This window comes from Thermobia domestica, chromosome 2, assembly GCF_964235325.1.
Source record: "Thermobia domestica chromosome 2, izTheDome1.hap1.1, whole genome shotgun sequence".
In the NCBI taxonomy this organism is placed as follows: Eukaryota; Metazoa; Arthropoda; class Insecta; order Zygentoma; family Lepismatidae; genus Thermobia; species Thermobia domestica.
Genome location: NC_137455.1, coordinates 143657046 through 143672697, shown reverse-complemented (window position 1 = coordinate 143672697; position 15652 = coordinate 143657046). Strand labels below are relative to the sequence as shown.

Sequence of the window (15652 nt, the reverse complement as noted above, 5' to 3'; positions counted from 1 at the left end):
TTTATTACCCTTGTAGAAGAAAAATTATGCCTTTTTCGTTAAACAAGAGAGTTTAGCCGATTAGTTGGTTCATAACGTATCTTTTGAGAAGGTTCTGATAATTTGAAATAAATGAGAAACGCTTACAGGGTGATGACATGTACTTAAGAAAATTAACATACATGCATTATCTTTTGCAGTACCGATATACGAATATATTAACACATCACCCAGCAAAATATTTTTTTCAGTAGAAATGAATTTCTCCTTAATCCCTCCCAGTAATTCAAATACGTACTAAATAGAGTATTTTCATACTGAATTTTACGTACTTACGTTCATACACAATGTATTTACTGTATATTACAGCACACAATTACCGTTGTGAGAAATTAAATTTCTGTAACCTCTTTGTAACGGACACCTCTCAATAACGGACAAAAATTCATGTCGCATTTGTGTCTGTTATTCAGAAGTTTCACTGTTTTTAATTTCATTGTGATCTTTTAAGTAGATCTCATACACATGACCTTCTGCTTTCTTTGGAGGTGGAGAATCAGAATGTTTCCATTGTGTTGACTGCTTTTTCGTTTTCGGAATGTAGTATGTACCTATGTTTTATTGCTTGCTAATCGATGCATAAAAGAATTGGATATTTCTTAAAACGGGCTAAACATTTGCATTCTGATTAGCTTTTAGTCAAGTGTCAGCAGTCATAATACTTACTTTTGAGGCAGTTTATTTGTGGACAAGCTTTTAGTCAAGATGTGAAATCTTTATCTGAAATGCCCAGGCTTCTGAATATCATTCGTTTTTAATTGGTGATCTTGGAGTATCACATCATGCACTTTTTCAATAATATTCGGTATAGTATCAGAGTTTGTCGCCTTTGCGCTTCATCTTCTAGGCTTTCATAACCTCCAAGCTTCAGGTCTTCACATGGTATCAGATGTAAATGAAGGAGGTGAATTCTCCCAGAGTATTTTTTTTTATTTCATTATGTTTTTTTCTGTTTCCTTCATTAAATATTTAATGTCCATCCGTCGTTCAAAATGTGCTATTTAAAAAAAAAATACATGTGTGCTGCAATTCCACGTCAGTAACCACAAATTGTTTGCAGATCCCGACAGTAATTGTCATAACGGAAGTTAGCCCATAATAATAGCAAACTCTGAAGCTAGTGCTGCCATCTGTAAGTCATCCTAAAAGCTTAAATCGCCCTCATAAGTCTAGTGCCACAGTCGATGGTGTTGAATGTTGTTCTTAGAATGTTATGACAGAAGAACTTACAGCTAGGTTAAAATAAAAGTATAAAGAGAATAGAAAACCTGTAGAAACTTTAAAAGATAGGGCGACATGACTCGCAGTTCCCCCAATTTTCATCACCCATTTTTAATTTTATTGAACATTTTTTAATCTAAAAGTTAGTTCTTATCTCTCTACTTCCATATTCTCCACAATTTCAGAACATACGCGTGAAGATATTAGGTGTTAATGACAAATCACTACACCAATTAACTTGCAAAATACTTGTGAGTTAAGAACAAATATGAGAAAATCATATGTTATTGTCTATATTATGTACGGTTCTCCTAATAGTCAAATCGTTATATACAGGTATAGTTGGTACACGTAGCCCCAAGTACAATTCTCATTTGGAGCGTGATCCCCATGTATATAAGAGCTTCCTCGTAGCTCCATCTTCTGCGCGGTAGACCTGGGTTAGAGATGCTCATGTGTGTCAGCTATCACGTAAAACTGGTAAATCCACGTTTCATATAACCTCGCTGCTGAGCAGAACCCTAAACTCAAAACTCAACGTGATCCATATTTAGGTATATTTAAACGTACTGTGTCTATCCTTGTATCAGCATGTGCAATTTTCTGATGGACCAAATGTTTCTGATAGTGAGTGTACTCAAAACATATGAACTGTATTATACTAGCGTAGGGATGAAACAAATACAGGGATTGCAATATTAGCAATATTCTCTTATTTAATGTATACCCTACATAAGTATAAGAAACCATGAGAATTTCAAAAATACAAATTAATGGATCCTGCTTTGCTGATATGAAAAGGAATAAAGGAACGGTTATTAGTTTATTCATAACTTGACAATTGGTTTCGTTTCTCATGTAATTTTTCGTTTTAAAGAGTGATAGTAGGTTTAAAATTTATTAAATTACTTTTATTCATTAAACTTATAGTTCATTGCATATATGTTGAATATACAGGATAGAATGTATTATATCAATATAGTTGTTTCTAATGAATGTTCGTTTTATCTTTTGCAGCCAAATCATCAACGAAGAGAAAGAAGCGGGTGGTGGGCATCATCATGAAGGAACAAAGTAAGTAAAATTTAGATTCAATAATTTTTATACATTATATTAAATATTCAACAGAAAAATGTACTGGCTGAAGTGGATATTCAACTGAAAATGTAGACAGAATGAAAGTAAGTAACAAGATTGAATTTTGAAAAATTGAATCACGAGGAAGTAAGAAACCTTTTCATGGAAAAATAATAATAAAAAAAAAATACTCAAACGAGGAAAGGATGGGCACAAGTAGTAACAGACCGTGGAAGCATGTTAAACTTTGCATACAGTAGGCAGCAGAAGAAGTAGTGGGTTACCGCGAACACAAAACGGCTAAGAAACCATCTGCTATAGAATCGATGTTGCAGAAAATAAGGGAAAGGAGAGCGTGGAAACTGGCTCATACAGAAGAGGGCAGAAATATGTACTTAAAGTTAAACAATGAATTATGAAAGTAAACATGCAGAGCAGGTGAAAAGTTTTACAAAAGAAAATTCGAGAATATAAAAGAATTAGAAAGCGTTGGGAAATATGAGGAAACGTACAAGGAGGTGAAATCTATAGAACTTCAGGCGAAACTAAGGAATATTATGATCGCAGTAGAAAATAAGAACGGGAAGGTTGTCAGCGTGAGAAGTGAAGTCTTAGGAAGAATATTTGAGGACTTACATGAGAGTAGGGATAGACCATGTGCTCTAGATGTTGAAGTAGAAAATGAAGTAGACGAGGATGATAACGGGTTTAGTATTTTTCGGAATGAGTTTGAAAAAGCCATATCCGATATTAAGAATGAAAAGCAACCGGGATAGATAATATACCAATTGAATTTATTAAGAATATGGGAGGCAAAGGCAAGAAAGAATTGCTCCTATTCTGTAATGAAATATATGAAACAAGAGAGTGGCAAAAAGAATTCCTGAAGACGATCATGAAACCGATGGCTAAGAAATCGTACCCGAAATATTAGTCTCATATCGCATGCAGCAAAAGTTATGCAACGAATACTGAACAGAAGGTTGTGTGGAAGGACAGTCGGGTTCAGGAGAGGGAAGGGCACAAGAGGTGAAATTTAATTATTAGGAGTGATCGGTGAAAGGTTTATAGAGAAAGGGAGGGAATTAGTTGCTTTGGTTTAGATAAGATTTTTGACTCTGTGAATTGGGAATTGTTAATCTGAGTTGTAAAAAAGGTTAGGTTGGAATGGGAAGATCGAAGACTCATAAGAAATTTATATATAAACTAAGTAAGTGTTAGAATAGACGAGGAAATGACAGAGAAGAGTGCAATTGGAGGGAGAGTTCGACAGAGGTGTTAACTGTCGCCAAACATTATTTAATATCTATCTAGAAGAGTTAGTGAAAAAGCACTACATAATGAAGACGGCATTTCGGTAAGAGAAAGAATTATTAGATGTATACAGTTTGCAGATGATATGGCACTTGTGACGAACTCTGAAAAGAAAATAAGGTGTTAGAAAACTTGAGGAAGGGCTGTGAAGAATATGGGTTGAAAATAAATGTTAGAAAGACAAAATCCATGGTGATGTAAACGAAACGGTTGGTGTCAAATATAGAAATAGGAGGGGTGAAAATAGAATAGGTGACTTGTTTTCGATTCCTGGATAGTATTGTTAGTTATTATATGAAATGCGAACATGAAATAAAAGCAAGGATGGGAATGGCGAAAGAAGCCCTTAATAGGAAGAAAAGTGTTTTGTGGGACTTGAATAGAGTTGAGGAAAAGATTTATAAAATGCCTCGTGTGGAGTGTTGTACAGTATTAGGCAGAAACATGGACATTACTTAAAAATGACGAGAAACTGAAAGCTTTCGAAATGTGAGTGTGAAGAAGAATGGAGAGAATTAGTTAACGTGAGCAGAAAATGAATGAGAGGGTGTTAGAAATGAGGAGGGAGAAAAGAATAGTTTCAGATATTATTAAGAGGAGGAAGAGAAACTGGTTGGGACATGGCTAAGAAGAAACTGTTTCATGAGGGACGTGCTAGAGGGTGTAATGGCAGGAAAGAGAGGGAGAGGTCGAAGGAGGCTACAATTGATCAAAACAGAAAAATCATACGTGAAGACGAAGAGTTTAGCGAAAGACCGTGGAGCATAGAAGCTTTGCAGTTGTGGCAATTGACCTGCCACTAATGGCAAAATACCTATGATGATGGTGAGTATGATATTTTAATTGCTCAGAAAGATAAACGAACTACCATAATCAATAGTGATCTGGTATGCCGTCACAATTTTTACACGCAGAAACAGTAAGAAATCCACAAACGTTAAGAACGTTCATCATAAGTTACCGCACATCTACCAAGAAGATGATCTTGAATGATGAACTTCAAATGGTGTATTTATTTGTGTTATATTGTTTAGGATTATCCTACATCCTATATATTTAATCCTGTTCACCTTTAATTTTTTTTCTTTTCATCGAAGAATGACATGAAGAGCGCTTCCCAACTAAAATTAGCTACTGTTTCTGCATGTGAAAATGGAAGACATACTGGGTATATATTGATTACTGTATTTTATATGCATGTATATTATTATTTAAGCTGCGTGTTATTTCACAAAAATATGAAATAAATCTATAAATTTTGTTTTAAGCTGCAATGGAAAAACCTGAGTTGGCATAGTAGTCAATTAAATATAGTCGTAGTATTTGCCCATTGTGTACAGAAAGTTCACTAAATTTGTCTACAATAAACTAACTCTATCCTAACTACAGGGTGGCCCAAAAGTAGGTATACAGTACCGTACTGATCAGCTCATTGTTTTTCTTATTGTTATCCATCAGGTAGACTTAGTTTCTTTATTATTTGTTCTTAATATGTTTTACTTACATCTTAAGCTCGGAAGAGCCGAAGCAAATAAACCCACAAACTAGAATGTTATACTTGATTAATGCAGGAGTGTAATAAAACTACATGAACTGACATAAAATGAAGGGGTACTTCCGGTTGACGTGGAAAGTTGAAATTTGGCATGATTGTAGCTTTCCTGGACTAATTCACAGGAAAATCGTCAAAAGTGAATATTTTTAATTTTTAAGGGGTCTAAAGGGGGGGGGAATTCCTCATGTTATTTAAATGGGTCTTTTTTGGATCTATAATCTGATGTTTTAGGTATTTGGAATTGGAATAAAAACTTGATATTCGGTATGCTTGTACGTTTTCGTTAGCATTACCCACGCATATCAGTAAAAATTTTAAAAAAATACAATACTTTAATACTTTAAAGTGGTTTTATGGGGAACTGAAAAATCTTTCCCATGTTATTTATATGGGACGTCTTCTATATCCAAAAATATTTAGGCACTTCCAGCAGGATTAGAATGATGAAACTTGGCATGATTTTAGCCTTCCGGGACTAACCGACAGGAAAATTGCCAAGTGAATATTTTTAATATTTGAGGGGTCAAAGGAGGGATGATGAAATCCCCATGTTATTTAAATAGGCGTTTTCTTGGGATACAAAATCTTATCTTTTAGATAGTTGAAATAGGAAAAGAAACTTGAAATTCGGTAAAATTTTGGGTTTAAGAGGGCGAGGCCATAGGCCGAGCAAAGGCAGGGGTGTGTGAGCGAAGCCACCAGCTGGGCTAATTCAGGAAATATGAAGAGCAAATGCACGAAATTCACTGTTGCTGCAAAGGTTGATGCGTAAGAGATGCGAGACCGTAGGCCGAGCATACGTGGGAGTCTGGGAGCGGAGCCCCAGCTAGCCAAAGGCTAGTTAAATATCTACAACCTATATTTTAAATCTTCTGTTCCCTATTATACATTTTGTTAAAGGCAATAGCTGGTTTCGCAAAAATTTGATGATTCCAAACTACTTGAATTTTCGGAAAGTTAGGTATAGTTTATTTGTTTCTGCGCATCCACAAGCTGATATATATTTGGGTTGCAAAGGATTAAATAAATTATGGCAAATAGCATACCGTGAAAGAGAAAATGTTTCGGGTATTTTGGGCGTATTATCGTTAGTGTATTCTTAATTGGAACTAATACAAAAGTAATTTCAGTTTGATAGTTGATTGGTCAAGACCCACCTCTCAAAGAAAGTTTTTACCTGACTGGAGGAAGGCCCCCTAGGACGAAATTTACTAAGGTCTACAGGTATTGCCGTGGGCACTTGTACTAGAAGGGACAATAGACGAGGCAGTGTATTTCTTAACCGATATTGCTCATGCATCGTCATAAAAGACTTTATACCATCTAAGAAAATAAAAACAATGAAATTTCCATCATTGGCACGATGAAGAGTTACAATGTATTACAATGTACAAAATTACATTTAATGAAATTATGCCATGGGGTATGTGAGACTTTATATTCTGATCAATATTTCCATCTCTATTATTTATTACAGAAATTAGTGAATAATATAGAAGTTGCAAAAATTCGATTTTTAAAATTAAAATAGATCTATTCAGTTCAGGGCTAAAAACAAAACATTAATGCCCTTTATAAAATAAACAGCAGGTAGTAAAGACTGTTCATTCTTTAAAAGATATAACTTTATATTTTCCTCACTCATAGTTTACAAAGTTTAAGCCAACATTCCATCTGACAGGCAACCCCAGTAATGTTCAATGCGATCAATGCAATTAAAAGGAAGTCAGTTTTAAACACTTGCATGACGTTAATTCGACATATGATACTGCAGACATATTATTCGTCACTATCTTTCTTCCGTGTGTCTTTCTTTTTGCTACCTCATACGTTGTGTATATTGATACGTAATTTTACAGTGAAGGACAAAGAAATAGTATAAGATCTGGAAATACTGCAGATACCTCCTTTTAACCAATTGCTGTATTTTTACATAAATATTTCCATATTCTTAATATTTTTTATTAAGTTCTTGCATTTATTATTTTTTTTAATGTTCTATTCCTTTTTCTAATTACAGCTACTCAGATGAATTACAGTTTGAATTCTTGGATGAAAGTAAGTTTTCTGTTCATTAGGATTTAGTAAATTACAAAGTGTTGATATCGTTTATAGTGGTATTGAATAAACTTCCTTATTTTTTCTTTTATTTATTGAAAAATTTGTTGGGTCATTCAGATGAATAAATTAAGAAACAAAGACATAATTTTTATCCTTTCTTATAAAACTTAATTTTATGGCAATCTTTCAAGAGTGAATTCCGTAATATGGCATTGTGTATAAATGGAGTACGTTTGTTTTCGTTCAGTGTTCGAATATATTGAATCCAGAGAGCAAAAGCAGTGCACTTCTTCACACGCCATTTGGAAATACAGTAACAGTAAGTCTGAAGCATGAGTTAGAAAGTGTAAGTAAATTACGATTTGTATTTTCAAAATACTTATATGACAAAACACACCATGGTTCAGCAAATAAAATGATGTTGAGATGTTAGATATAAGAAGGCAAATTATATCAAAATGTATTTGTACATCATGATTAATGATATGGAAAATAATTACTTTTTGCAAGGAATAGATTTTAACAAAAGTTTTTCTTTCTTTTTTTAAATATTTAGATAATTGCTAGAACTAATAATATTAAAGAAACACGAAGTTAGTAAGATGTTCTTACCATGGACTCAAATATGTAGGATAAAGTAATAGATTTTTTCTTTCCATTTTTTATTTATACCAATTCTAATGTCCCAGTTGTCATAAAGAGGGACCTCCTGGAGCAAATTGCAACGACCGATCTACTCATAAATTCACGTTAATTGGCAGCATAAATGAGATCATCTCAAAGTACCATGTGCCACCTTCGTCAACTGGAGTTTTCTGGAGATTCCCTCGACTTGCGTCCCACGAGTTGACATTTCAACGGGCCGAAAAATTACTTACGCTGTCAACAATCAATGCGAATTCTGGTAACGACAAGTGTTGGTCTTATGAAAAGAACATCTTTCTTCGATACTTTGTTGGTGGTCTTTATTGGTTATGGCTAGGCCAAACACACTGCCAACTGTCGAAAGGAGGTTTGAAACATATCCCGTGTTGTACATATAGTGGAATATCGACGCCCCAGCTTTCTGGAAACCCGTTCAGGACAGCTGTGCCATGGATGAGAACCTTTACTCTGAACAGTTAGCGGGTTCATAATATACGACAGAATTCTATTTTATCAACGGAAAGAGGGTTCTGTTTTAGGTCGATAACGTTCAATGTCAGAAGTTATGGAGAGTTACCAAAAAAACTTCAGAAATTTCAGTGTGTGTTCGAATTGGTACAACACTTTGTATGCAGTGCAGACCTCGTCCCTTCAGATTATAATTTGTTTCACTCCCTCGTGCACTTCCTATAAGGACAGTGATTGATTTAGTAAGTAGTGTAAAATGAGATTTTGTCTTCCAAATTCGCCGAATGGTATCAACGTGGAATTGTGGCTGTCTTGGATCGTTTGCAGACAACTATCCAACACAATGGACATCCTTTGCTGCCTTCCGTGGGTAAACCTTCATCCGTTTTGAATAATGTTTGTTTCTCTCTCTCTTACACACACACAATATATATATATATATATATATATATACGCGTACGAACAAATAAAGTTTTGATACACCCCAGTATGTAAGTTAAAATAGGTAAAATAGTAATATTAGTAGCTGTAATAGGAGCAGCTCTCAAGGCTATGTAGTTATCACATCTATCTTTGGAGCGAGAGAACGGGTTCAATTCCTGTTGGAGCATATGTGGTTTGGGTCCAATGTTACGTTGTAGGTCCACGCCTTATTTAGCCTTGGTGCTGAAAAGAGACTTTAAGGTCCCATTTAATCAAATTATTATTTATAAATTTACAATTTTTGTTTGTTCTTTGATGATCTTAATTTGAGATTATATTCTTTGTTGGAGAAAGTAAACAAGCGAGATTGCTTTCGAAGGTAGATTCATTACAAATAATTATAATAAATTGCTTTCGAAGGTAGATTCATTACAAATAATTATAATAAATGTAACTTTCGGATAGCTTTCTTTGAAAGCTGTTACAAGCGACTAGTGATCTCCCTTTACAGCCGAATATAGTTGTTTCACGTGTGTAAAAATGTTAAATTAAATTTAAAAAATGCAAAATAGTGTTTTCATTGTATCTCTTTCTTTTTAGATCCAATTACCATCTATGATCTGGATACACCCCCTGAGCTTGGATTGCAAGGCGATGAACCTGATTCATGGACACCAACAGTTGGAAAAGAGGTACTTTAAGTCTATAAAATATACACACTTTTCCTTTGTAGCAAATTCAACTATTTATTCGTATTTCATATCGGATCGTCGAAAATTCACTCACATTCAGTTGTATATTTATCAAAGAAGCAATGAGGTTGATTACATTTTAGTTTTCTTTACACGCCACTGTTTTGTTTTCTTTAAAATTTATTATTTTACTTGTAAGTTTGACAAGAAGACTCACTGTACTGATTAACAATGAAATAAGAAATAGCACCCTGGAAATTTCCAAATCGTGGCTGTCTGTAGACAGGAACGTGTTTCTTTCGAAATAAATTTAAGAAATCTTGTTACGAGGGATCATATAAGTAAGTGCTGAAAATATAAGTTTTGCCAAAATTTAAATGCAATTCTAGCACGTTTATGTTAATCGTATCTTTAACGTAGAGAAATGCGCACTTTGCCTAGCATCCGATCTCTGTGTAAATATTATTATTATTATTATTATTATTATTATTATTATTATTATTATTATTATTATTATTATTATTATTATTATTTTACATTTCTATAGTGTTCGTACTCTTTTTATCTTTGAGCTGAATTAGTGGTCTCCGAACATCTTAATAAGTTTTCCCCAAATTGATCCTTAACATTTAATTTTATTAGTAACAGATCTTTCATGGCAATATTCGTATTCGTTATTGATCATCATATCTATTTTCCTTGTAAAGTGAACTATGTATTAAAAGAAAGAAAAATATGTAAGTGTTGCCAATACTCGCTCAATATTTTGATAGAATTCTTGTAAATTGACTATAAGCTACTCTTTTAGTATAGTTTTTCTTTCCTGTTTTACTGTGTCTTATGTTACGAGCTGAGGAGTGTTATCCCATAAGTTGATGTAACATATGTACTTAAGTGAAAGTACTTCTATTTATTCTGTTTAAATGAACTACAGTTGAAGGTAATAATGTTGATTTTCTATAATATTTTTACAGGTTACTAAGAAACTGAAAGAAAAAGAAGTAAAACGGCAAGAACATATTTATGAGTTCATTTTGACGGAAAAGCATCATTGTCTTACTCTCAGGGTTATGCAGAAGGTAAGAAAAGTCAAAATGTCGTTTACTTATTATTAATGCAAGGCTACCGATAAGCTACGGAAGCTTTAAGAATAGTTAGATTCCTCTTTATTTATTTATTTATTTATTTATTTATTTATTTATTTATTTATTTATTTATTTATTTTTATTATTTTTTTCCTTTTTCGCGTGGTTATTACAGCCTTTAACAACCGCCAAAATAAGGGTATCTTGATGCAATATGCTTAAACGATCAGTGTTGTCATTCTAAGATTCCAGTCGTGAAACTATTTGCATTCTGATATTTTCTTTCAACTATTGCTAAACCTAGTAGTCAGTTCGACAAACATAACCTTCCTTCCAGGGACACAGGCGTCATTTAAGGGGGGAGGAGGGGGCAGTTCCCCCCCCCCCCCAAGGGTTTGAGGAATACATATACTTTAATCGATTGTCTACTAATGTACTAGTACAAAACGTGAAAGTCTTGTGGCGGTGGTGCTCTTGCCCCCCTCAAGCGAAGTCTGAAATGACCCCCCTGCTGTCCATTGAGCCGCAAATCTTCTTAACACTAGAAGTGCGCTTCGAATATTGTAACGTTAAGTCCGCATGGGGTCAAATTCGACCCCACACTTAATTTCGCAGCAATTACGTTTGGTTATTTATTTATTTCACTGATTTAATTGAAATTAAAATAGTTTAAACAATAGTAAGGCATCCATGCGCATGATCCATATAATTTTCAATATTTTATACAAAATAACAAGGTTCTATAGATACTAACTTAGAAACAGATTCTATAAGTATTTTACTGTGAAATCTGAAATAATGTTCCACTAGAAAACATACTTTTGATTTTATATCCTATTCCAGACCCACCCATTTATTTATAACTCCAGGAAAATAAAAGGTGTTTGCGTTTTTAAAAGTTTCGCGAAGTCCACTTGGGGTCTTTTGAGACTCCAACACACAGTTTTTCACAAATTTTGTATTTCTGTTTTTAAGTTTATTGCTTTGTTTGAATAAAAATAATAAATTTATACACAGAAAACTCTCCCAAGCAAAGTCACAGTAGAACTAAAAGTGTAAGAAATATAATAAAATATATCATCTTGGGCAGGGACGTACGCAAGGGGGGGGACCTGGGGGTCCGGACCCCCCCCCCCGAAAAATCGACTTTTTTAAAATTTAGCCTAATTTTAGGGGCAATTTTAGGAATTTTAATATAAAATACCTTCATATTTAGTTTGGACCCCCCCCCCGAAATGAATTCCTGGGTACGCTACTGATCTTGGGGTCAAACAAGACCTCCAAGCGTACTTTTAGTGTTAACAAGGGCACAACACGATAGCTCTGTAGTATAGCGCTCACTTCTATAGTAAATTTCCTGTATTGTGAGCTTACAGTGGACAAGATCGAGTCCGTGGATTTTCTCGGGCTTTGTCGATCCCCCCCCCCCAATATTTTTATTTTTTCCAATTCTTTCAGTTATTCATTTTTGTTTATTGTCCATTTCTTTGGGTCTAAACGACACGAACATGAAACATTAAACTGAAGTTTTCAGTTAATTTGAATCACTCCCTTGTTTTATTAATATTTGACTTGGAGGATAATTATCCAATAATCAGACCTACGTTTATATTACCTTAACTAGATTGTTTTATGTCTCCGGAATTTTCAACAAAATGAAAATGTATATAGGGTAGATTAGGATCTGTGGCTATATAGAACATGTTAATTTCGGTGAAATTTCATACTTACAGTCGAATTTTTAATCGAATAAATTTTATACAAATTGGTTATATAGGAACAATATAAAATGTGGCGAAAATTTAACACAGTGTAATATATCATAGATTTCGATGTGGTAAGGCTGGCTGTAGATTTAGTGAGGTTTTTGTCTTCCGGAAGAGAATGATCATATCGTGTAGTGATAGACAGTGTCCTGAATGCTCGTGTAAGAAGCTGTTCGTTGAAGTGTTATTGTCCTTCTGAGTGGCTCAGTTCAGGAAACATATGCGTCCAGATTTTCTACCTTTCACTGAGTAAATATATTATTGTTAATGAGAAAGTTTAGACTAGGCCTGTACTTCGACAGTGGAAAAAAAAATCAGCCCTTAGATAACCACACACACAGTACTCGAGAAAGTTCTTTGATCACCAATGAGTTGGCATTAAAACAAACGTCTTTTAACCCTCTGTGATTTTAGCTCCATATTTCCAACTAGTGTTTCTTTCAGAAAACATGTGCCGCGGGAGAAACTATAAAACTACGTATTAACAAAGCCTACAGCTACTTGTCTTACATTTTTCTGAAACACAAACAACAAGACTTTCAGTTGTCACATATCTGTTCAAGGTTGTCAGTTACAGACACAAGGTACCATCTAATCTCTAAATATGAGAAGGAAAAAAAGTAGCTTCAGCACGAGCTTTAGAACACTTGTAAAGTAGTAATATTAAAATGTTTATTTATTTATTTATTTATTTATTTATTTATTTATTTATTGTATTCTAAAATTATTTATCTCCACTACTGGTACTATTCTACAGTACTTACTGTGTACTACGTATTAATCTTATCTCCTTCAGGCAGGCACTTTCAGAGCTCCGGAGGCACTGCCTCCCCCTCCCCCCTCCGCGCACACACACACACAAAGACTGAAAGAAACATTGTTTCTAACATACTCAGGATATTCATGTATTATGAATTCTCCAGATTTCACATCACCGAATGCATACGTGTGATGTATCTTGAAAAAAGTTAATTTTATCTTAAGTCATTGCATTTGTGGTATTACGTAAGCAAAAATAAACATAAGATGAGTTCCATACATTCAATTAAGGACACAGTTACGACAATGTTTTTAATCTTTCAGTGTATATTTCATCTGGAGATAGATAATTCCTGTCCAGAACTGTGTTTTAAAACTTTTTATATAGCTAAGATCCTTGTAATGTCGTGTAATAGGTTGAAAAGATTCAGAATTTTGAAGATTATTTACTTTCTATCTTCAGTTTTCGAATATACCTTGTTCCTGGTCTCACTGCAGTTGAAAGCATTATTGAAAAAAAAAAAAAAATAACTATATGATAGTTGTGGGGAAAAAGCGACTAAATACATGAATTCTGTCTCTTTGTATGCGAGAACGACTATTTATAGAATAAGAATAAATAAGCGGTGAAGATAATATATAAAAAATCTCATGTGTTTGTAGTATATAGTCTGTATGTATGGTATATTAGGTAGTACAGCTGCAAGATCTATCTGTATTTTTCCAGTATTATACGTCATTTGTTGCATAGTCACAGTGACTACTTGTCGTTTTCTTTTACTAACTAACTAACTCTATAGCTTATGGAACCCGGAGGTTCAATGCCGCGTTCACAAAAGCTCTCCACTGACTTTTATCCTTAGCCAATTCGATCCAGTTTCTACTTTGTATTCCTATCTCTGCAAGATCCATCTTAATATTGTCCTCCCATCTGCGCCTAGGTCTTCCTAATGGTCGTTTTCCGATTGGTCTTCCAGTCAAGACTTTGAAAGCGTTTCTACTTTCTTCCATTCTAGCTACATGACCCGCCCACCTAAGCCTCCTAGACTTGACGACCCTAACAATGTTGGGTAAACCGTATAAATTATGTAGTTCCTCGTTATGAAGTTTCCGCCATTCCCCATTCCCGTTCCTCTTGGGTCCGAATATTCGTCTAAGGATCTTGTTCTCAAATACTTTCAGTCTATGTTCTTCCCTCAGAGTAAGCGACCATGTTTCGCAACCATACAAAACAATAGGCATGATTATCGTTTTGTATATTTTAAGTTTCATATTTCTCGACAGAATTCGCGATGACAAGAGATTTTACACCATTCAGTATTTCATTTCGTACATGACCAATTCTCGCTTGCTATGATTATATGCGGAGAGCTGATAATCATAGAAACTGAGGCTTTTTATTGATATTTTCCTTATTGACAGCAATGAATTTTGCAATATTAGTTGAAAGTATGTTTCTGCTTGTGTAAAATGTAATAGTGAGATATGTTTTATTTATTTACTATTTGTGCTGTTACAGGTGTTCGTGGAAGGTTTACAGAAGCACTTCAACCTTGGCCAGAACGTGGACCGCATGTTCCCAAGACTGAATGATCTCACGGAAATTCATTTTGGATTTCTTAGTCAGTTACGGAGACGTCAGAGAAGTTCACAAATTGTGGAAACTATCAGTGATATTTTACTTGAACAGTTTTCTGGTGAGTGTGCTGAAAAACTGAAATCAGCATATGGTGAATTCTGCAGTAGACATCGTGATGCCGTGGATATTTATAAATGCTATCAACAACACGATAGAAGATTCGGCGAGTTCGTGAGACACTGCCAGGGAAATCCCTTGTTAAAGAAGAAAGGAATTCCTGAGTGCATATTGTTTGTTACACAGAGACTCACAAAATACCCATTGTTAATAGAACCCTTGATCAAGACTTCCAAAGACAATAAAGAGGAACAGGAGAGACTTAGTAGAGCGTATGCACTCGTCAAGGTAAGAAATTACATATGAGTATTTGACGTTGATACTTGATTTTAATTTTTGAGTTCATGATGTTAGTCTGTGTCGAGAGATTTTAGACTACTAAGGAAGAAGGGAGAGGGGAAAGACAAAGTAAAAGGTAGATAATGGCAATGAATATGTCTAATTTTCCGTTGCAAGTTCATTTCCATATACCGGTATGTTTACGACACACATGAATATTTTACTAAGTTTTTTATTGTAAAGAGTATTGAGTTCAGTATATGATTAAAAAGAAATATTACTATAGGCACTCAAAAGATAGGTATAGATAATGAAGTAAACTTTCCGGTAATTTTGAATCGCTGGAAGAAAGTTTTTTTTTTTTTTTTTTTTATTCGGAAAGATTGGAAAACGGGAGGGGGAGATTCTATTTGTGTATCATTTCTCCCAAGTACAGTATTGTTCGATAAAACCTTGCCATTAATATCTCCTTAAAAGTCCTACACGCTTACTTACTGTCAAAACTAAATATTTTGCTAGGTGAGAGCTTTATTTAGAACCAAAGCATTATAATTTCCGACGTACGGTTGCCA

The 15652-nt window shown here is 34.3% G+C and overlaps 1 protein-coding gene across 9 annotated transcripts in view; it reads left to right on the top strand.

Annotated features, from left to right (window-relative positions):
* The window catches only part of cyst (rho guanine nucleotide exchange factor 18 cysts), a 345308-nt gene that overhangs the window by 280734 nt on the left and 48922 nt on the right, over positions 1-15652 (top strand). For all 9 annotated transcript variants that reach the window (XM_081746656.1, XM_081746637.1, XM_081746623.1 and 6 more), the window contains 5 exons: positions 2278-2334; positions 7227-7264; positions 9404-9495; positions 10470-10574; positions 14625-15089. In XM_081746656.1, coding sequence (XP_081602782.1) covers positions 2278-2334; positions 7227-7264; positions 9404-9495; positions 10470-10574; positions 14625-15089 — 757 coding nt within the window. The remainder of the gene's footprint in view (positions 1-2277; positions 2335-7226; positions 7265-9403; positions 9496-10469; positions 10575-14624; positions 15090-15652) is intronic.